Here is a 24,016-nt window from a genome sequence, read left to right on the forward strand (position 1 = left end):
ATTTTGTTGGCCAGTTCAAGTTATGACCATGACTAACTTCAAGGAGGCCAGGGAAGTACAATCCTACATGTGCCTGGAAGGAGAGGGGGATCAGAATGTTTGTCAACAGACCTAATGACTACTACAAAGACTGTTACGCTATGGTCAGTATATTTCTGGCATGGTCATGGTTACAAATGTATTTTTTGGGCTTGGTTTTGGTAAGAAGGAGGAGGACCAACTTTAAATGAAAAGTGGTGCAATCTACTGGCTACCACCCTAAATAGTCTTGTGAAGACAGTCAATTAATGCTTCATATTTTCTACAGAATTTGTGACCCTACAAATATGCTTATAGATGTAATAGAGGCCCAATGCACAAAATTCGTGCAAGGGGCTCGGCCCTCGTAGCCGCAGCCTCTGCCTTGGCCCTCCCAGTCCCGGCTTCACCCAGGAGGTCATCCAGAAGGACATCTGGAAGGTTGTTCGGCTGTCTGGTCTAATTAGCATATTATGCTTTTATTATTATAGATTAGAATTACTGAAATTTAAGATTAGAATCACCTCAATCCAACATACCTTATCAAAGGTCTACTGTGCTGATTATGAATCATTTATAAAAATGCTTGGCCTTAGCCATTTTGGCTCAGTGGATATAGCAGTGGCCTGTGGACTGAAGGGTCCTGGGTTAGATTCCAGTCAAGGGCACATACTGCGGTTGCAGGCTCCTCCCTGGCCCAGACCCTGGTCGGGACACGTGCAGGAGGCAATCAATGGATGTGTTTCTCCCACATCGATATTTCTCTCTGTATTTTCCTCTCTCTTCCACTCTCTCTAAAAAATCAATGGAAAAATATTCTCAGATAAGGATTAAAAAATAAATAAAATAAAAGTACTTGTCTGAATCCTACCTCTGTAGCTATCATTTTCAAGTTCTTAGGAGTCATTGGCTTACAGAAAGTATTAATAATTTTTCATATCAAGATCTAGAGCAATGGTCCTGGCATAAGGATAGATACATAGATTAATGAAACAGAATCAGAGCCAGAAATAAATATTGTATTTATAGTTAATTGATTTTTGACAAAGTTGCTAAGGCAATTATTCAACCATGTACTGGGACAATTGAGTACCCACATGCAAAAAGATGAACTTAGACCTACAACTCATGCCATACACAAAATCAACTCAAGAAAAAAAAAATCACGCAAAAATAACCTACAAAACAAAATCAACACGAAATGGATCATAGACTTAAATGTAACAGCTAAAACAATAAATATCTTAGAAAACCATTTTCTAGATCCAGTGTTAGGCAAAGTTTTCTGAGATCAAAACTTCTACCATATTTTCCTAGTTATTTTTCAACTAAAAGCATAGTGTATAACTGAAAAAACTGATAAATAGGACATCATCAAAATTCAAAATTTTTCCACTTTAAAATATACTATTGAGTAATTTAAAGAATGTTTTTATTAATTTTTAGAGTTAGAAGAAGGGAGAGGAATAGAGAGAAATACTGATGAGAGAGAAACATCCATCAGTTGCCGCCTGCATGCCTCCTACTGGGTATCGAGCCCAAACACAGACATGTACCCGGACTGGGAATAGAATCAATGACCTCTTGGTTCATGGGTCAATGCTCAACCACTGAGTAATTTAAAAGACAACAGATTGGAGGAAATATTTGCCAAACACAAGTCTGATAAAGGGTTCGTATCCATACTATGCAAAGAATGTCAACAATCTATACTAATAAAAGGGTAATATGCTAATTAGACTGGGAGATCTTCCAGATGTCCTTCCCGACAAAGCCATGGTGGCGGGGCTGAGGCAGAGGCTGTTAGGGGTGATCAGGCTGGCAGGGGAGGGCAGTTGGAGGCCATCAGGCCAGCGGGGGGAGGCAGTTGGGGGTGAGCAGGCCAGCTAAGGGGGACAGTTGGGAATGAGCAGGCCGGCAGGGGGAGGCAGTTGGGTGTGATCAGGCTGGAAGGGGGGGCAGTTAGGGACAATCAGGCTGGAAGGCCGAGTGGTTAGGGGTGATCAGGCAGGCAGGTGAGCGGTTAGGAGTCAGCAGTCCCAGATAGTGAGAGGAATGTCCGATGCCAGTTTAGGCCCGATCCTGCAGCCAGACATCCCCTGAGAGGTCCCAGATTGGAAAGGGTGCAGGCCAGACTGAGGGACACCACCCCCTGCATGAATTTCGTGCACTGGGCCACTAGTCCTATATCATAAAAGGCTAATATGTAAATTGACCAAACAGCTGAATGACTGGTTGCTATGATGTGCACTGACCACCAGGGGGCAGACACTCAATGCAGGAGCTGCCCCCTGCTGGTCAGTGTGATCCCCCAGAAGCTGGGCTCACGGCTGGCAAGCCCAGCGGTGGTGGTGGGAGCCTCTCCTGCCTCTGTGGCAATCAGACATCCCCCGAGGGTTCCCGGACTGTGAGAGGGCACAGGCTAGGCTGAGGGAGCGCCCCCCACCCCCCGTGAGTGCATGAATTTTGTGCACTGGGCCACTAATTCAATAATAAAAACAAACAGCCCTGTCAATAATGGGCAAAAGAAATAAATGGAAATTTCATCAAAGAAAGTACATGAGTGGCTAACAAGCATATGAAAAGATGCTTGGAAATGGAAATTAAAACCATAATAATACACCATTTCATCCCATTAGACTGACTATGATACATAAGAATGCCAATAACAAATGTTGGCAAGGATGTGGAAAAATTGGAATCCTCGTACATTGCTGATGGGAATGTAAATGGTTCTGCCCTTTGGAAAACAGTGTCAGTTTCTCAAAAATTAATTGTAAAAGTCTTATAACCCAGCAAATCAAGAGAAATGAGAATATATATCACACAAAAACTTACATTTGAATGTTCATAACAGCATATTTATGAAAGCCCCAAACTGAAAATAACCTAAATGTCCATCAACTGGTGAATGAATAGACAAAATGTGTTGTATCTATAGAATGGAATACTTTTTAGCAAGAAAAGCTAATGAACTACTGACACATGCTATGTCATGGATGAACTTCAAAAACACTATGCCAAGTGAAAGTCCATTTGTATGAAAAGTCCAGAAAAGGCAAATTTATAGAGACAGAAAGTAGATTAGTGATTGCCTGGGACTGGATTTGGGAACAGGGATTAACTATAAATGTGTATGAGAAGGAATGAAAATGTGCTAAATGTTACAAGTTTGGGGGGAGGTAGAGGAAGGTATAGGGTAATGGAAGGAGACTTGACTTGGGGTGGTGAGCACAATACAGTGTACAGATAGATGATGTGTTGTGGAATTGTGCACCTGAAACTTGTATAATTTCGTTAACCAGTGTCATCCCAATAAATTCAATAAAAATTAAAAGTAAAATACAATAAAACACTTTTACAGTAAGGTTGCACCACTTGGCAAAATCATTGTAAACTTTAAATAAGTAAATTCTATGACATGTGAAATGAATGAATAAATAAATGATTGCCTATAGGGTATTTTCTCTTGCATGGCAGCATATGATTCTGATTTCTGTGGGTTGCACCCTTGAGGGTTGTATTCTAAAGAATCTGTCATCTGGCTCCATACAATCTATTATCTCAGACAATTTTTTTTGAATCCTCACCTGAGTTTATGTTTATTGATTTTAGAGAGAGGAAGGGAGAGAGAGAGAAACATCAGTTGCCTCCCATATGTTCCCTGACCAGGATTGAACCCACAACCTAGGTATGTGCCCTGACCAGAATCTAACCTGCAACCTTTTGTGCAGGGGACTACACTCCAACCAACTGAGCCACCTGGCTAGGGCTGAGGCAATTTCTATTTGATTATGAACTTTGAGGCATTGGTTGGATCGATATCGCAATCAAGGAGGGAGTCTGTTCTTGGTGTAGATCAGTGGTTCTCAGCCTTCCTAATGCCGCGACCCTTTAATACAGTTCTTCATGTTGTGATGACCCCCAATTTCATTGTTACAAATTGAACATAGTTAAAGCATAGTGATTAATCACAAAAACAATATGTAATTATAAATGTGTTTTCCAATGGTCTTGGGCAACCCCTGTGAAAGGGTCGTTCGACCCCCAAAGGGGTCGCGACCCACAGGTTGAGAACCTCTGGAAGTCAACAATACCAGTTGAGACATTTAAAAACGTAGCCCACTGACCAAAAAAATTTTTTAGAAGGAGTGTTTATCCCAGTTGGCATAAGTGTGGTCTGCTAAATTGAGGGTTAGCGATCAGAGCCAGGGGAAAGAAAAGGGCTGCATCATATGACTAATTAAAAAAAGAACATGAAGCACATTACCAAAAATACCGACATAATAAGCACAATCATATCCTTTGTCAACTTCACTATTTCTTCTTACCTGTTTGTGGGTGAGCATTTCCCTCCAGAGAAATCTTTTGCTTTGGGGCTGGAATTTTTCTGGACAAGAACCAGGGCTCTGATAGGCTGAATTATTCAAGTGTTGGTTTATGGGGGTGATGTCAGACCCATGAGTCTATTTTCCCATCAGTCAATTATGGCAGGATCTGTAGGGAAACAAAAGGAGAGACTAGAAACCACTTGTTAAAAGGACCAAATGATCTGATCAACATATTCATTTCCAACAGCAGAATGAAAGAGAGGACAGAGCATGAACCTCCTGAGGAAGAGATTCATGAGGTCTCAGTTGATGGCTACTTTCAAGAGAACATATTATAGAACCTGAGGAAGGAGAAGTAGACAAGGAGAGTTAGTTTCCTCAACCACTTTACCCAACTTATTTTTAAACATATATTTTTATCGATTTCAGAGACACAGGGAGAGGGAGAGAGAGATAGGAACATCAATGCTGAGAATCACTGATCAGCTGCCTCCTACACGCCCCCTACTGGGGATTGAGCCCACAACCCTGACTGGAAATCAAACCGTGACCTCCTGGTTCATAGGTCAATGCTCAACCATTGAGCCATGCTAGCTGGGCTACCTAACTTATTTTTGATAATTCCATTTATCTCCTCTATTTGCCAGAGCTCTGTGGGTGATAGATATTTGGAAATCTTGAGTGCCTTACAGTCTATTTTGTAAGATGTGCACCCAGATTCCTATCAATAATAAAAGGTGATTTTATTTTATATACTTTTTTTTACTGATTTCAGAGAGGAAGGGAGAGGGAGAGAGAGAGAGATACAAACATCAATAATGAGAGAGAATCATTGATCAGCTGTCTCCTGCATGCTCCCTGCTGGGTATTAAACCTGCAATCCAGGCATGTGCCCTGACCGGGAATTGAACTGTGACCTCCTGGTTCATAGGTCAATGTTTCAACCACTGAGCCACACTGGCCAGGCTAAAAGGTGATTTTAAATAAAGGCATCAAATCATCTTGAAAATAAACTTGTTGGCAGTGATCATGCAAGCCCTTGCCTGTGAACATGAGTATGATTTTACCCATTTGAAAAAGTCCACAATAACTGACAATTCGGTCAGAACCCTTTACCTTGTATAAAACTCATCTCAAAGAAATGAGCTCCTCCCTTTGCTGTCATCTTCCTCCACATTGTGGACACTATGAACAGGGCAGCTCTTATAATACTGAGAAGCTAATTTTAAAAACGTGGAGCATACCAATTTTATTTAATTATTTTTAGCATTCCTCCTTGAATACTTTACTTATGAGTGCCATGCTGTTAGAGAGCAAGTTTTTGGTGTATTCTAGCAGCTGTTCGGGAAGTGCCAGGGTGATTTTGGTGTAAAATACACCTTGATAAGTTTTATTGTCCTGAATGTAGGGCCTGATTTAGAGAAGACAACTGTAGGAAGTGTTGGCAGGAAATAGCCTGAGTCTTGGCTGTCTCATTAATAAGAGAACTCTATCTTATAACATTGTCATTAAGAGTTTTAACTTCTAGCCGAAACTGGTTTGGCTCAGTGGATAGAGCGCCGGCCTGTGGACTGAAAGGTCCCAGGTTCGATTCCGGTCAAGGGCATGTACCTGGGTTGCGGGCACATCCCCAGTAGGGGATGTGCAGGAGGCAGCTGATCGATGTTTCTCTCTCATCGATGTTTCTAACTCTCTATCTCTCTCCCTTCCTCTCTGTAAAAAATCAATAAAATATATATTTTTTTTAAAAAAAAAAGAGTTTTAACTTCTAAAAAAAAAAAAAAGAGAGTTTTAACTTCTCTAGAAGTGAGGAAACATACTGTCTTGTATCATGACCTAAGAGCACGACATGAGTGAGCCAGCACAAAATAAAATAAAAATTAATGTGTTTCCTGCAAAGTAAACGTTCACAGTCCGGTTCGGTAAGGACCTTAACACTGCTTATAAGGGAAAACACAGGAAACAAAAAAGAACTTATTTCTTCATGTTAAGTGCAGAATGTATACTCAAAGACCACTTCTTCATAAGAGCGGCCAACATTTCTAAAAGCTTTATGCCTCTTAAAGTAAAAGTAACCTAAAGATGCACTCCTGAAATGGCAGAGGATGGCATATGAAAATCCACTCCTCCATGAAAGCAAGAACACTGGCAAGACATCAAACTCAACTTTCCCAGAAGTCTGAAAATTAACCCAAACTTTCAAAATCTAAGGAGCACTTATTTCAGAAAAATGGCTGAATCTGAGTAGGAAACAGCAAGCTCTTGGCATTTTGACTTGCTTTTCCCCCATCCTCCTCTCCCAAACTCTGGTAGCCTTCAAAACCAGTTGTCTCAGGACTATAGTAACTGTGAAAAAGAGAAGCCTAGTAGCCACTAGAGGGGGCAGAGTGGGTGTGGAATTCCTCCAAAAGCCCTATCTCTAGAGAAATGTCACTGATTTGTCTGGCAGGACCTGGTAAGAGCCCCATTCATAGTGCTAGTCTTATTGACTGACTCAGAGCTCACACAGTGAGAAGGCCCATTCCTAGGTGTTTGTCCAAACAATCATCAGCAAACTGTTAGACATCCCAACTCCCTGGGGCAGGAAAACCAATTGAGACAAACCAGAAGCTGGCCAAATAACTTAAAAGAAATATTAGGAAGGACATGTAGATAGAAGGCTTTGAAAAGCTCTGACATACCTGGGGGTCTAGAAATCCATATGTGTTTGCAAAACTGTATGTAAACCCAGGAAACACATGAAAAGGCCCCAGTCTCTCAATTCTAATAACCTTAAGGCCTGGGTGAAGCAGGAAATGAGGGATAAGGAAGAGTAAACTTTCAGAGCTTTGAAGGCTTGCCTGAAGCAACACACAGAATCCCTTGGCAAAGAGTGGAAGACATTTAAGGAAATCTCTGTCCACTCATTAGCTGACCACTAAGCTAAATGGCAGAAATGACAGTGACCACACATGACAAAGAAAACAGGCTTTACAGATTTAGTCCTTGAACATCAATCAACAAACAAACAGGAACAAATATGAGCCTTGGGAGTATCTAATTTCCAAAGATGCCATATTATACCATTTAAAATTACCAGTTTTTACACTGTTCCCCAACACGATAAGACATGTAAAGAAATGGGAGAGTATGACCTATATAAGGAGAAAAAAAGCAGTCAACAGCTATTGTCCCTTATGTTGAACTTATTAGACAGTTTTTAAATCATCCTATCTAATAAAAGAGAAACATGGTAATTAGCGTACGACCGCTACCCTTCCCATTGGCTAATCAGGGCGATATGCAAATTAACTGCCAGCCAAGATGACGGCCGGCAGCCAGGCAGCTGATGCGAACAGGGAGGCTTGCTTGCTTCAGTGACGGAGGAAGCCAAGCTTCCCCACCTGCCTTGCCGGCCTCTCAACTGCACTCTAAGCAACACTGTAACAAATATAGAAGCTAAACAAAACCCCGGGCTTCAGCCAGCAGGACCGCAACATTGTTTCAAATACAGAAGGTAAACAAAGGCCAGAAACCTGCTTTCAGCAGCGGAGGTCTCATAGCTGGAGCCGAGCCTCAGAGCTAAAGCTGGCCCAGAATAAAAAAAAGGAAAAAAGGACAGGTTGGGAGCTTCAGTCACCCGCCAGCCTGAAAACGGCCCTCAGCCTCTCACCCAGGCTGGCCAGGCACCCCAGTGGGGACCCCCACCCTAAAGGGTGTGTGACCAGATGCAAACAGCCATCATCCCCTCACCCAGGCTGGCCAGGCACCCAAGCGGGACACCCACCCTGATCCAGGACACCCTTCAGGGCAAACCAGCCGGCCCCCACCCGTGCACCAGGCTTCTATCCTATATAGTAAAAGGGTAATATGCCTCCCAGCACTGGGATCAGTGGAGCCGGGAGGCCTCCCAGCACCGGGATCAGCGTGACAGGGGGCAGCGCCAAAATCCCCTGATCGCCCTGCGGCTCTGTATGTGACAGGGGGTGGGGCCACAACCTCCCTATCCGCCCTTCTCTGTTCGTGACGGGGGGTGGGGGGGTGGGGGCGGGGGGGGAGCTCCTCAACCCCCTGATCAGCCCTGCTCTGTGCGTGACAGGGGCGGGCTTCCCAATCCCCTGATCGCCCCGCGGCTCTGTGTGTGACAGGGTGTGGCGCCCCAACCCCCTGATCGGCCCTGCTCTGTGTATGACAGGAGGGAGCTCCCCAACCCCCTGATTGCCCTGTGGCTCTGTGTGCGACAGGGTGCAGCGCCCCAACACCCCCTCCATCGGCCCTGCCCTGAGTGTGACAGTGGCAGCACCCCAACCCCCTGATCCGCCCTGCTCTGTGTGTGACAGGGGGCGGTGCCCCAACTCCCCTATCTGCCCTACTCTGTAAGTCACAGGGGGGAGCTCCCCAACCCCCTGATCGACCCTGCTCTGTGCGTGACAGGGGGCGGTGCCCCAACTCCCCTATCGGCCCTACTCTGTGAGTGACATGGGGGAGCTCCCCAACCCCCTGACCTGCTGGGGTCCAACCCCAGTGGGTTCAGTGGTCCCCAAAGGTGTAGACGGAGTCGGTGAAGAAGGAATGACACGGAGACAGCGTTCAGTTGATCAGCAGCCTTGCCAGGATCTCTAGCCAGGATCTCCAGCCAAGTTCTGGTCTGGATCTCCAGAGAGGTTCTGCTTAGGATCTCCAGCCAGGTTCTGTGTCCATGGTCTCTTGCTAGGTTCTCCAGCCAGGTTCTGTAGCCATGTTCCCTCGCTAGGTTCTCCAGCCAGGTTCTGTCCAGGTTCTCCAGCCAGGTTCAGTCACCAGGTTCTAGTCAGGTTCTCTTGCCAATTTCTGTAGTCAGGTTCAGTCCAGGATCTTTTGCCATGTTCTCTCGCTAGGTTCTGTCTCTAGGTTCTGAGGCCAGTTTCTGTCCAGGATCTTTTGCCATGTTCTCTCCAGCGAAGTTCTTCTGTCTCTAGAGAACGTTCTGTGTAGGTTCTGTGCCAGTTTCTGTCTGTCTCTGTGTCTCTTGCTGTCTTGTTACATCTGTATTTATACCAGTTGATTCAATCCTATCAATCTCTATTACAAAGGTTAGGGCGTTTCTTATCTCCATTCCAGGGAGTAAAGATTATGTAGCTTAAGCATGATTGTTCGTAGTTAAAGTGATTAATTACCCACCTGGCACTTAGTTAAGAGGTTTTATTCCCTCCCTAACTTCAGGGGAAAATCCCTACCTGGGGAAACAACCTTTCTCAGAGACCTTGGTTAAAACACATAGTGCCTAGAAGGTGAGCAAACATATTAAGAACAGTATGCCATATATGCCAGGTCCTTTGAAACAGAAAGGATGGACCGGCTCCCGGCACTGATCGACCCTGCTCTGTGTGTGACAGGGTATGGAGCTCCAAACCCCCTGATGGGCCCTGCTCTGTGCGTGATAGGGGGCAGCGCCCCAACCCCCTGATGAGCCCTGCTCTGTGCGTGACAGGGGGTGGCGCCACAACCTCCCTATCCACCCTGCCTTGAGTGTGACAGGGGGCAGTGCCCCAACCCCCCAATCGGCCCTACCCTGAGCGTGACTAGGGGTGGCATCGCAACCTCCCGATCCGCCCTGCTCTGTGCATGACAGGGGGCGGCGCCCCAACTCCCCAATCGGCCCTGCTCTGAGCCCGACCAGGGGCTGCACCTAGGGATTAGGTCTGCCCTCTGCCACCCGGGAGCAGGCCTAAGCCAGCAGGTCGTTATCTCCTGAGGGGTCCCAGACTGCAAGAGGGCACAGGCTGGGCTGAGGGACCCCCTCTCCCCCCTGAGTGCACAAATTTTTGTGCACCGGGCCTCTAGTCTATTATAAAAATGAACTAGAGGCAACTATGTCTAAAGGAGTCAGGAAAAATATAAAAATGATGTCTAACTAAAAGGAAACTATCAATAAAGAGATATAAATTTTTGTTGTTGTTGTTAATCCTGTTCTGAGGACATTTTTCTCTATTGCATTTCAGAGAGTGGAAGGCAGGGAGGGAGAGAGGAAGGGAGGGAGGGAGAGAGAGAGAGAAACATAGACAATGTGAGAAACACACATCGACTGGTTGCCTCCCACACGTGCCCCACCCCCTACCAGGGGAGGGGAATGAACCTGAAACCCAGGTACATTCCCTTGATGGGGAATTGAACCCATGACCCTTTGGTGTGTGGACTTACACCCTAACCACTGAGAAACACCAGCCAGGACGAGATATAAATTATTTTAAAAAAAATCAAATAGAAAACCTGGAGTATAATAATTAAACTTAAAAATTTACTAGAACTTCAACTTGATATTTTAAAAATCCTAATCATAATTAATGGTAAGAAACTGGGAGCTTTCCCACTAAGATCAGGTACAAGGCAAGGATTTTCCCTCTCCTACTCCCTTTCAACATCATACTAGAGTTCCAGATAATGCAATAAAATAAGGAAAGGACATAAAAAATATACAGTTTGGGAAAGAAAAAATAAAATTATCTTTGTTCATAGATGGCTTGTTCTTCTATGTAGAAAATGCAAAAAATTTGACAAAAAATTTCCTGGAAATAATAAGTGATTATAGCAAGATTGCAGGATACAGATTAATAAATAAAATTCAATTGCTGCCCTAGCTGGTTTGGCTCAGTGGATAGTGCGTGGACCTGTGGACTGGGGCGGGGGGTCCCAAATTCAATTACAGTCAAGGGCACATGCCCAGGTTGCGGGCTCGATCCCCAGTGGGGAGCATGCAGGAGGCAGCCAATATGATTCTCTCTCATCATTGATGTTTCTATATCTCTCTCCCTCGTCCTTCCTCTTTGAAATTAATAAAAATATATTTTTTAAAAAGTCAATTGCCTTTCCATATACTAGCAACAAACAAGTAGAATTTGAAATAAAAAACACAAAAAACATAATTTACATTAGCATCCAGAAAAATGAAATATTTATGTATAAACCTAACCAAATATGTACAAGATCTATATAAAGAAAACTACAAAACTCTGATGAACAAAATACAAGGACTAAATAAATAGAGAGATAGTTCATGTTCATAAATAAGAAGATTCAATATCGTCATGATGCCAGTTATTCCCAATTTGATCTATAGATTCAAGTAATCTAATCAAAATTCCATTAAGTTATTTTGTAGAAATTAACAGATCCTACAGTTTATATGAAGAAACAAAAGACTCAGAATAGCCAACACAATATTGAAATAGAAAAACAAAGTTGGAGAACTGATATTACCTGACTTCAAGACTTACTATAAAGACAGTCATCAAAATAGTGGGTATTGGCAGGAATAAACAAATAGATTAACGGAACAGAATGGAGAGCCCAAAAGCAGACCCATATTGAAGAAAAGAAAACTACACCCCAATAACCATTTTAAATAGTCATAACTCTCCTCTACAAAATACTAGCGAACTGAATTTAGCAACATGTCAAAGATATTACACACCATAACCAAGCAGGAGTAACCTCGGGAATGCAAGTTGGTTTAACATCCAAAAGACAGTTGATTTAATAAAACACCATATGACTAGAATGAAGGGCAAAACCCACATGATCATCTCAATTGAGGCAGAAGTACCATTTGACAAAATATAAAGTCCTTTCATGATAAAAACAAAACAAAAACACACCAAAACAAACAATAAATAAGTTTGGAAAAAAAGGTAAATTTCCCAACCTTATAAAGAACATCTATGAAAAACCCACTGTTAACATCACACTTAGTGCCAAAAGACTTTCCCTCTAAGATCAGGAATGACATGAATAGCCACTCTCATCATGTTTTATTTTTGTTTTGTTTTTACTCTTATCATGTTTATTCAACATTTTACTGAAGGTTCTAGCTAGGGCTGTCAGTCAAGAAAAAGAAATCGCCCAGCTGGTTTGGTTCAGTGGATAGAGTGTTAGCCTGCAGACCAAAGGGTCCCAGGTTTGATTCCAGTCAAGGGCACATTCCCTGGGTTGTGGGCTCGATCCCCAGAGGGGGGTGTGTAGGAGGCAGCCAATCAATGATTCTTTCTCATGATTGATATTTCTATCTCTCTCTCCCTCTCTCTTCCTCTCTGAAATCAATAAAAATATATTTTAAGAAAAAGAAATAAAAGTCATACAGATTGCAAACAAAAAATAAAACTATTTCTATTCACAGATGGTATGACATTGTATATAAAAAATCCTAAGGAATCTACAAAACATTGTATTACTAATAGGTGAATTCAGCAAATTTATAAGACACCAGATCTATATATAAAAATAAATTGGCCTGCCCAGCCGGCATGGCTCAGAGATTAAGTGTCAACCAGGAGATCACGGTTCAATTCCCGGTCAGGGTACATGCCTGGGTTGCGGACTCAATCCCCAGTGTGGGGCATGCAGGAGGCAGCCAATCAATGATTCTCTCTCATCATTGATGTTTCTAGCTCTCTCTCCCTCTCCCTTCCTCTCTGAAATGAATAAAAAATCCTATCTAATAAAGAGGGAATATGCTAATTGACCCTCACACTGTTGCAAAGATGAGGTGCCCACAGCCAAGAAGGAGGGAATATGCTAATTGACTGCCCTGCTCTCAAAGATGGCGGCACCCACAGCCACAAGATGGCGGCGCCCAGTCCCCTCAGCCCTACCGGGGCAGAAGGCACTCAGCCTGGGGGCAGGCCTGGCCACTCTGTGCGCCTGCCTCCGGAGTCCACCACCCCTCGGATGGTGGCTGTCCAGCCGCCCAGGGCTGGCCCGAGGCACAGGTAACCAGGGCTGGCTGAGGCTTGTGCTGCTGGCAGTGGCAGCAGCAGAGGTGTGATGGGGTGTCGCCTTCCCCTGATTGCTGGGTCGCCTCCTGCCCCTGAGGGCTCCCGGACTGTGAGAGGGGGTAGGCCTGGCTGAGGGACCCCCCCCCCCTTCTAGTGCATGAATTTCATGCACCAGGCCTCTAGTATATAATAAAAATAAATAAATAAATAAATAAATAAATAAATAAATAAATAAATTGGCCCTAGCCGGTATACTCTGTGGTTAGAGCACCAGCCCATGCACCAAAGGGTTTCTGGATCGATTCTCTGTCAAGGGAACAGTACCTGGTTGCAGGTTAGATTCCAGGCCCCTGGCCAGAGCCCTTGTGTGAGGAAACCAATCGATGTGTGTCTCTCACATCCATGTCTCTCTCTCTCTCTCTCCCTTCCTCCCTCTTTTCCTGCCTCCATTCCACTCTCTCTAAAATCGATGGGAAAAATATCCTCCAATGAGTATTAAGAAAAAAAACTGTATTTCTGTACACTATCAGTGAACAATACAACAATGAATTTAAGATTAGAATTCCATTCACAATAGTATAAAAAAGAACAAAACACATCGAAATACATTTAAGAAACTAAAAGACTTGTACACTGAAAACTACACATTGTTGAAAGAAATTAAAAAGCTAATAAATGGAAAGACATTCCATATTCATCAATCAGAAGGCACTTTTGTTAAAAGGCAATTCTCCCCAAGTTGCTCTATAGCTTCAAGTCAACCCTTACCAAAATTCCAGCTGACTTTTTTTGAGAAATAGACAATATGAACCTAAAATCTATATGGACATGCCAGAGACCCAGAATAGCTCAAACAATCTTAAGACAGCACCAGATTGGAAGACGCACACTTTCCGATTTCAAAACTTATTACAAAACTGCAATAACCAGGACAGTGTGGTAGTAGCATGAGGATAGATGTCACATCAATGGAACAGAACGTAGAGTCCAGGTTTTTTTAAAAATATATTTTATTGATTTTTTTTACAGAGAGGAATGGAGAGGGATAGAGAGTTAGAAACATTGATGATGAGAGAGAAACATCGATCAGCCGCTTCCTGCACACCCTCCACTGGGGATGTGCCCGCAACCAAGGGACATGCCTTTGACCAGAATCGAACCTGGGATGCTTCAGTCTGCAGGCCGACGCTCTATCCACTGAGCCAAACCAGTTAGGGCCTGAGTCCAGATTTTTGACAATGGTGTCAAGACAATTCAATGCGACACAGCCAGTTGGCCTGGTGGTCAAATCCCCGCCAGTATTACCTACAACAACTAGGCTTAACTACAACAAGACTGCGCATAAAGACCACTAGGGGTTGCACCAAGAAAGCATAAAAAATGCGGAGACAAAGACACAGGACGCAGATGTCAGAAATGGAAGATATAGAGCTCAAACCACACTTTTAAGGCCTTTCAATAATTTTCTAAAAACTTCCGATAAATGTAGTGAGATCCTCAAGAAAACTAATGAGACCCTCGATGTTGTGATAAAGGACCAACTAGAAATTAAGCATACACTGACTGAAATAAAGAATATTATACAGACACCCAACAGCAGACCAGAGGAGCGCAAGAATCAAGTCAAAGAATTGAAATGTGAAGAAGCAAAAAACACCCAACCGGAAAAGCAAAATGGAAAAAGAATCCGAAAATATGAAGATAGTGTAAGGAGCCTCTGGGACAGCTTCAAGCGTACCAACATCAGAATTATAGGGGTGCCAGAAGATGAGAGAGACCAAGATATTGAAAACCTATTTGAAGAAATAATGACAGAAAACTTCCCCTACCTGGTGAAAGAAATAGACTTACAGGTCCAAGAAGCGCAGAGAACCCCAAACAAAAGGAATCCAAAGAGGACCACACCAAGACACATCATAATTAAAATGCCAAGAGCAAAAGACAAAGAGAGAATCTTAAAAGCAGCAAGAGAAAGAAACTCAGTTACCTACAAGGGAATACCCATACGACTGTCAGCTGATTTCTCAACAGAAACTTTGCAGGCCAGAAGGGAGTGGCAAGAAATATTCAAAGTGATGAATGCCAAGAACCTACAACCAAGATTACTTTATCCAGCAAAGCTATCATTCAGAATTGAAGGTCAGATAAAGAGCTTCACAGATAAGGTAAAGCTAAAGGAGTTCACCACCACCAAACCAGTATTATATGAAATGCTGAAAGGTATCCTTTAAGAAGAGGAAGAGGAAGAAAAAGGTAAAGATACAAATTATGAACAACAAATATGCATCTATCAACAAGTGAATCTAAGAATCAAGTGAATAAATAATCTGATGATCATAATAGAATCAGGGACATGGGAATGGACTGACTATTCTTGCGGGGGAAAGGGGTGTGGGAGTTGCGGGAAGAGACTGGACAAAAATCGTGCACCTATGGATGAGGACAGTGGGTGGGGAGTGAGGGCGGAGGGTGGGGTGGGAACTGGGAGGAGGGGAGTTATGGGGGGGAAAAAGAGGAACAAATGTAATAATCTGAACAATAAAGATTTAATTAAAAAAAAGACAACTCAATGCAATAAATAACAATTCAAAGAGTAGCACTTTCAAAATATGATGCTGGCACACACCTGGATATTCACATGCAAAAAAAAAAAAAAATTACTTTCAGCCCTTATTTTACTCTATCTACAAAATTTAACTCAAAATGGATCAAAGACCTAATTATAAAAACCAAAACCATTAAAACTCCTTCAGAAAGCACAGGGCAAGAGCTTTATGACATTGTATTAGGCAATGACTTCTTGGATAGAAGAACGGAAGTATAGGCAACTGAAGAAAAAAAGAATTAAATTGAATTCCATCAAAATTAAAAACTTCTGTGCAGCAGTGAACAATTAGAGTGAAAAGGCAACCTACAGAACAGGAGAAAATATTTGCAAATCATATATTTAACAAGGAGCTAATCCTTCAACTCAACAAAAAACAACAACACATATAACCTGATTTAAAAATGGGAAAAGGACTTGAAAATGAAGTCCAAAGAAGATGTACAAATGACCAATAGGCATATGAAAAGTTGTTCAATGTCACTAATCATTAGGGAAATGCAAATCAAAACTACAATGAGATTTCACTTGACATCTATTAGGATGGCTTCTATTTTTTGAAGAAAATCCAACAGAAAATAACAAGTGTTGGCAAGAATGGGAAGAAATTGGAACTCTTGTACACTGTTGATGGGAATGTAAAATTCTCCAGCTGCTATGGAAAATAGTATGACAGTTCCTCAAATGTTAAAAATAGAATTATCATATGATCCAGCTCTTCCACTTCTGGGTATGTACCCAAAAGAACAGCAGGCAGGGTCCTGTAGAGATATTTGTACACCCCTGCTCATAGCAGTGTTCTTCACAATACCAACAGTTGGAAGCAACCCAAGTATCCATAAATAAAATGTGGTATATCCATAGAATGAAATATTATTCAGCTATAAAAAGGATTGACATTCTGATAAATGGATGAACTTTATAACTGTAATGAACTTTGACTGTAGTCAAAGAAGCTAGTTACAAAAGAACATGTTTCCACTTAAAGAAGGTATCTGGAGTAGTGACAATCATAGAGACAGAAAGTCAAACGATGGTTGCTAAGGATTGGCGGAAGGAGGAAATCAGGAGTAGTTGCTTAATGGGAATCGTTTCAGTGTTACAAAATGAGTTTACCAGAGACGGGTTGCACAACAACATGAATGTACTTAACAGAACTATACACATAAAAATGGTGAAGATGGTATATTTTATATAATATGTATTCTACCACAATTTTCAAAAGATTATAAAAAATTCCTTATTTATGTTTGAAGAAATGTTATCTGGTGAGATATGATATTTGATCAGATATGATACAACTTTTCTCTGTGTACCTAGACTTCTGAACCTCAACTTCTACCTATGTCTACTTCACTGCGCACAAATTAACATGATAATTGTCATTTAAGCCTACCTGGTATGTGGCCGACTTTTCCAGTTAAATTCTCAACAATTTTCTGATGAGCCAGCAAAAGCTCAGCAAGGTTTAGTGACATTTACCGAGGTTATGTGAGGGATGGAGCTATTACTGGAGCCCAAGGCCTGACCCTAAAGTCTGGGTTTTTCCCCTCCTTGCCTCATTCCCCTCAAGTTAGCTTTATCCTAACAGCCAGTTGGGGAACCTAAAAAATCAGATTCCCGCCCGAGCCGGTTTGGCTGAGTGGATACAGCGTTGGCCTGTGGACTGAAGAGTCCCAGTATGATTCTGATCAAGGGCACATACCTGGGTTTTAGGCCTGATCCCCAGTGGGAGGCGTGCAGGAGGCAGCCCATTGATAATTCTCTCTCATCATTGATATTTCTATCTCTCTCTTCTTCTCCCTTCCTCCATGAAATCAATAAAAAATATATTTTTAAAAAAAAAGGTACAAAAAATCAGATTCCCCGAGAAGGTGAGTGTTTCTCTATATTGTCATGAATGTTGAATGTGTGGATCCTGGAATGAGTAAATTAACAAATAAAGAGATGAAATCATATAAAATTAGCTAACTTGACAGACTAAGGAAGCCTGGAACACAGTGGGATCTGAAAAGAAAGGAAGGAGGTGGAAGCAGAAATTGCTAACCGCAGGGTACATTCTGCGTAAGCACATTCAGAGCTCTACAGTCATCCTGCCCTGAGGACAGAGACCACTGGGGAGTCCAGGGTCCTGGAGCTGTTGCAGCCCCGAGAGAGGCCAGTCCAGACACAGCTGTGTGTGCTCCCAGCAGCAGAGGAGGCTCAGGCAAGATGCCCTCAGGAGGGAAGGGTGACAGGGCACTGGGGGACTTGGTGGGTGTGTGGGTAGGGGAGGGACACGTCTTTCTTTATTTTATTTTATTTTTTTAAAATATATTTTATTGATTTTTTACAGAGAGGAAGGGAGAGAGATAGAGAGTTAGAAACACCGATGAGAGAGAAACATCGATCAGCCGCCTCCTGCACATCTCCCACTGGGGATGTGCCCACAACCCAGGCACATGCCCTTGACCGGAATCGAACCTGGGACCTTTCAGTCCGCAGGCCGACGCTCTATCCACTGAGCCAAACCGGTTTTGGCGAACATGTCTTTCTTTAGAAAGATCACCCTGGCTCCTGTGGGAAAGATGACTTGAAGGGGAAGAAATTGGAGGAGTGAACTGACCCCAAACACAGAGCCAGGGGAAGTGAATTCTGGAAAGGTTTTTGGAGGGACCCTTGCCAGGGCTTGGTGATCAACTGCGTGAGGGAATGGTGAGGGAGAGGAATGGGTCTTCACTATTAACTCTTAGTACTTCAGCGACTAAGCCCAAAGAAACAGATCTGTAATGGGTGGGGTGGGTGGCGGGCAGTCTTGGACAGACAAGGGGCTGTCACTTTTTCCAGGGGCCGCCCATGCCACTCAGTGCCTGTCGGGTAGGCTCCTTTAACACGGGAGACTTTTATGCTGTCCTTCTGCTCAGTCCAAGGGTCTCTGCATTTGTTTTCTGAGGAGTCAGGTGGCGATCTGGGGCATTAGTCCAGCTCTCAGAGAGCTGAGGGGCCAGAGTCCTGATGGGGTGGAGAGAGGAAAGGCTTTCAGGAAATGGGGAAGGAAGAAGTCTGAGGGGGCAAAGCTGTTTGAAAGCCACCGCTCTTGCCCTGGCTGGTGTGGCTCATTTGGTTGGGCATCATCCCATGCACCAAGAGGTTGCTGTATGATTCCGGTCAGGTTCATACATGCCCGGGTTGTGGGATCGATCCCCAGTAGGGGTTGTGCAGCAGGCAGCTCATTGATGTTTCTCTCTCTCCTTTCTTCTTTCTAACAATCAATAAAAACTTTTCTTTTTTAAAGATAAAAAAAACACCACTTCTACTTCTGTATCATTAAACCAGTCCTGTTTGTGTTACATCCCTTGATCCTCAGGCTGATGTGGAGAACTCAGCAGAGCTGGGCCACTGCCTTCCCCAGGCAAACAGGGTTCCTAAGCTGCCATGGGAACCCAGGTGATCCAGGGTCTAATGGCAGGGCCCTTGCTGAACACAGCATAAGGGTGCCGTGGGTCCCTGGCCCTTTCCAGGAAGTAGGGACCTAAACCATTTAATTACTTTTTTTAAAAGGTAAAATCCAGAGAGAATGAGTGGGTTCAAGCATTCTTCTCCAACTTGGGTGCTGTCCCTGAGGACCCACCTACTAACCCCAGATCTCACTCTGAACCCTCCAAGAATGGGGTGAGGGAGCCCCCTTTGCCAGCCTCATCTATCTCAGTGTCAGGACCCAGCACTGAAGGAACAGGGTCTGGCCCCATCCTTCACTGTGCAGATGGAAAGACTGAGGAGAGGGTGAAGGGAGCACGCGGCATGGGCTCTCTCATCAGGCCTCACTCTCCCTAACCACAGCTTCCTCTGCAGGGACAGAAAGACATGGCCTGGAAGCTGATGCCGCCTCTGCTGCTGCTGGCCTGGTTTTCAGCCCCCGTGTGCAGTGCCAGGGACAGGAAAGACCTGCTCAACGTCTGCATGGACGCCAAACACCACAAGACAAAGCCAGGCCCTGAGGACAAGCTGCATGGCCAGGTATGGCTGCAGTGGGGCTGTGGTTGGGGAGGGGACTGGTTCTGACAGGGAAGAGGACCTGAGGGTGGTGCGGGAAGGGTTGAGGGGCCAGACACCCCATGTTCTGATTATTGCTGAGAAGGTAAAGGTCGGGAGTGGTTTAGGAGGTTTTTGGGGTGGCCTCTCAGAACAGGATACCATGTCAGCAATCACATGCAATGATCACTTACTGAGTACCTACCTACCAGGTGTTATGTGCTTTCTGTCCATGATCTCATTTGTGCGGTGGTCCTCTGAGGTAGGCAGATGACATTTTCCTCATGACACAAATATGGAAACAGGCCCAGAGGAGCCTATGGACACACAGAGAACCTGGACATGACTAGCCCTCGTGGTGGGGTAGGACGGGCGGACATCTCCAGGGGGTTGGGGGAGGATGGTTTTCCTACTCTATGTGCCCGTCCCATGGAGTGCTGGGGGGAAAGGAGAAGGCCTCTTATGACTGTGACACAGGACAGAGGTGCAGTACCTTCACACATTCTATGAAAAATTATGCCACTTGGTTGCACCCTATTAGTTTCCCTAGTTCCTTTTTAGGAAAAATATTGTTTAGACTCTCTTTTCTATCCTGGAATGAAGTTCAAAGCTACTAGAATCTATTAATTTAAAAATATCAACATAATTACCTATAATGCAAAGGAGAAGCAAAAAGAAAGCAATTCATAAAAAAAAACAAAAAACACCCCAACTACATTTCATATGTCAATTCTCTGGTATGGCTACATTAGAAGTCCTTGTGAAACAGCACATGAATGGGGCAGCCTCAAATGAAGATTTATACAAGAGTACTCTATTGGCAACTTAAATACTATATGATACCCTAAGCCAGCAGTTCTCAACCTGTGGGTCGCGAACAATGAAAATACATCCTGCATATCAGATATTTACATTACGATTCATAACAGTAGCAAAATTACAGTTATGAAGTAGCAACGAAAATAATTTTATGGTTGGGGGTCACCACAACATGAGGAACTGTATTAAAGGGTCGTGGCATTAGGAAGGTTGAGAACCACTGCAAGCAGTCTTGCCATTGAGGAGACAATTTTCTACAATAGGATTAACTCCAGTAATATAAAACATATAGTACAGCCTTCCATCTCATGGTTTGTGTTGTCCTGAAAAATCGGGTAAACTAAGGTGTGTTCACATGAAAGATGTAATTCAGTTTAGAACAGGAAATCATAAATACGTTTTTCACGTTATTAAGCAAATGTTTCTGTGTTTCTGATACTGTCCTATCCATGGGGGGGGGGGGGGAGACACAGATCTTAATACTTGCTGAGAATATGGTCATTCAACAATAGATTACTGTATTGCTCACTTTATTTCCTCCTTTTTTTTAAAAAAAAAAATTATTTATGTTAGAGAGAGAAAGGGAGAGACACAGTAAGTGAAAGAGAGAGAAACATTTATTTGTTTTTTCACTTACATATGCATTAATTGGTTGATTCTTATATGTGCCCTGACTGGGTTCAAACCCACAACCTTGGCATATCAGGGTGATGCTCTAACCAAACTGACCTACCTGGTCAGGACTCCTTCCTTCTTTACTGAAAATGTCACCTTGCAATGAGGCTTTTCAAACCACCTTACTAGTATTTTAAATTTCAACCATCACCCCATTCTCCACATACTCATTCCCTGCTGTAGATGTCCCTATATAATTGATCATATCCTTCCATATCACATTTTCCCCTTTTAGTGTCTTACTGTCTGTCTCCACTGACCAGAATGTAAGATCCATGAACACATACTTCTCTCTGTTTTCTTGTGTGCTGTACTCTGTCTACAACAGTGGATGGCATAGAATAGCTACTCAGTAATAATTTTTTAATGAATAGATTTAAGAACTTTTTATAAAGTGTTAAGGCCTTTATAAATGACTAGAGGCCCAGTGCATGAAATTTGTGCATGGGGTGGGGGGGAGGGGGGGAGGGGAGGGTGTTGTCCCTCAGCCCAGCCTGCACCCTCTCCAATCTGGGACCCCTCAGGGGATGTCCGACTGCCGGTTTAGCCTGATCCCTGTGGGACATCCCTCTCATAATCCAGGACTGTTGGCTCCCAACCGCTGGCCTGCCTGCCTGCCTGATTGCCCCTAACCGCTTCTACCTGCCAGCCTGATCAACACCTAACCACTGACCCTGCCAGCCTGATCAACACCTAACTGCTCCCCTGCCAGGCCGACTGCCCCCAACTGCCCTCCCCTGCCGGCCTGGTCGCCCCCAACTGCCCTCCCCTGCCAGCCTGGTTGCCCCCAACTGCCCTCCCCTGCCAGCCTGGTCATCCTTAATTGCCCTCCCCTGCTGGCCCAGTCGCCCCCAACTACCCTCCCCTGTTGGCCTGGTCACCCCTAACTTCCCTCCCCTGCCGGCCCGGTCACCCCCAACTGCCCTCCCTCCCCTGCTGGCCTGATAGCCCACAACTGCCCTCCCCTGCCAGCCATCTTGTGACCACATGGGGGCAGCCATCTTTGGCCACATGGGGGGGGGCCATCTTGTGCGAGGGTGTGACAGTAAATTTGCATATCACCTCTTTATTGTATAGGATAATTTTTTTGTACTCCCAAGACGGGGTTTCTCCCAGGCTCCCACAACCCCCTAATCACACTGTTGCAACTGAGTGTCCTCCACGATAAGAGTTCCTGAGGCCAAGAACAGAGAGGTCCTCACAGTGAGCGTTTCCAGAACAACCTGCCTGGGGCTGGAGAACAGGAACCAAGTGGGGAGAGGCTGGAGGTGGCAGAGGTTGGCGGCAGGGGCACTCAGTGCTGTGTCCTCCCCCCCAGTGCACTCCCTGGAGGAAGAATGCCTGCTGCTCTGTCAGCACCAGCCAGGAGCTGCACAAGGACACCTCCCTCCTGTATAACTTCAACTGGGACCACTGTGGCAAGATGGAGCCCGCCTGCAAGCGCCACTTCATCCAGGACACCTGTCTCTATGAGTGCTCCCCCAACCTGGGGCCCTGGATCCAGCAGGTACAGGGGTGTCCTCACCCCACCCCACCCCGCCCCACCCCAGCAGGCTTCCCTCCAGCTCAGTCAAAGCTGTGGCTGCCAACAGGCCTGGCTGAGGAACCTTCTCATATTACCTCCCACCCAGGTGAACGACAGCTGGCGCAGAGAGCGTTTCCGGAACGTGCCCCTGTGCAAAGAGGACTGTGAGAGCTGGTGGGAAGACTGCCGCACCTCCTACACCTGCAAGAGTGACTGGCACAAGGGCTGGAACTGGACCTCAGGTGAGGGCTGGGTGGGTGGGGAGATGGAGGTGGGGTTTGGGCAAAGGCGGTGTGAGGATTGGGATTGCCTGAATCTCTCTCAGGTAAGCAGGGCTGGATGTCCGTGTCTATCCTCTCTCCCCCTGCAGGATCTAACAAGTGTCCAGCTGAGGCCGTCTGTCGCACATTTGAGTCCTACTTCCCCACTCCTGCGGCCCTGTGTGAGGGCCTCTGGAGTCACTCCTACCGGGTCAGCCAACACAGCCGAGGGAGTGGCCGCTGCATCCAGATGTGGTTTGAGCCAGCCCAGGGCAACCCCAATGAAGAGGTGGCGAGGTTCTATGCCTTTGCCATGACTTCTAGGGCCATGCTCCATGGGATTGGGCCTTTCCTGCTCAGCCTGGCTCTGATGCTGCAACTCTGGCTCCTTGACTGAGTCCAGCTCTTCCCAGGGGTCCCCTCTGTCTGTCCCCAGCTTTGAGGCACAAGGATCAGTTTTGACTCAGCACAGGTCCACAAATGAAGCCCTAAGCTTGCCTCCATGCATTACCCATCCCTCTGTCAACCAGTTCCTCATGTGGGGCTTGGGGTTCCTCTGACAGCCAGTTCTAATAAACAGACAGACATATTTGTGTCTGATGAATTATTTTGGTTGTGAGTTTGTGGGTGCACAGTGGAGAGATTCCATAGTTTTGGGATTCCTGCATATATATATATATATATATATACGCATATGCAGGCCTGGTGCATGAAATTTGTGCACTGGGGGTGGGGTCCCTCAGCCTGGCCTGTGCCCTCTCGCAGTTCGGGAGCCCTTGGGGGATGTCTGACTGCTGTGGAAGCAGCAGGAGAGGCTCCCGCCACTGCCACGGGGCTCCCCAGACTTTAGCCCAGCTCAGGGTTTCTGGCTGAGCAGCGTTCCCCCTGCAGGAGCGCACTGACCACCAGGAGGCAGCTCCTTCATTGAACGTCTGCCCCCTGGTGGTCATTGTGCATCATAGCAACGGGTTGTTCCACCATTCAGTTGATTTGCATATTAGCCTTTTATTATATGGGATCCATATATATAGATTTCAGAGAGG

General features: G+C 44.8%; 1 protein-coding gene across 2 annotated transcripts; it reads left to right on the top strand.

The window, feature by feature from the left end:
- Positions 1-17,798: 17,798 nt before the first annotated feature.
- Positions 17,799-23,575, top strand: LOC308524489 (folate receptor beta-like). Of its 2 annotated transcripts, none has more exons than XM_081098970.1 (5): positions 17,799-17,889; positions 19,503-19,679; positions 22,507-22,695; positions 22,820-22,955; positions 23,084-23,575. In XM_081098970.1, the coding sequence occupies exons 2-5, from the start codon at positions 19,527-19,529 to the stop codon at positions 23,368-23,370; spliced, it is 765 nt and encodes a 254-aa protein (XP_080955096.1). In that variant the 5' UTR covers positions 17,799-17,889; positions 19,503-19,526; the 3' UTR covers positions 23,371-23,575. The 2 variants fall into 2 exon arrangements, with proteins under 2 accessions (XP_080955096.1, XP_080955095.1); XM_081098969.1 differs by having other exon boundaries at positions 19,515-19,679.
- The last annotated feature ends 441 nt before the right edge of the window (positions 23,576-24,016 follow it).

The sequence above is a fragment of the Myotis nattereri genome (genome assembly GCF_964212035.1).
Source record: "Myotis nattereri genome assembly, chromosome: 9".
Lineage (NCBI taxonomy): Eukaryota > Metazoa > Chordata > Mammalia > Chiroptera > Vespertilionidae > Myotis > Myotis nattereri.

What these genes read in the sequence shown, in the direction of transcription:
- LOC308524489 (XM_081098970.1), top strand. Translation starts at nt 19,527, where the DNA reads ATGGCCTGGAAGCTGATGCCGCCTCTGCTGCTGCTGGCCTGGTTTTCA. An exon ending in AGGACAAGCTGCATGGCCAG is followed by an intron (nt 19,680 to 22,506) that starts GTATGGCTGCAG and finishes CCTCCCCCCCAG; the next exon opens with TGCACTCCCTGGAGGAAGAA. An exon ending in GGGCTGGAACTGGACCTCAG is followed by an intron (nt 22,956 to 23,083) that starts GTGAGGGCTGGG and finishes CTCCCCCTGCAG; the next exon opens with GATCTAACAAGTGTCCAGCT.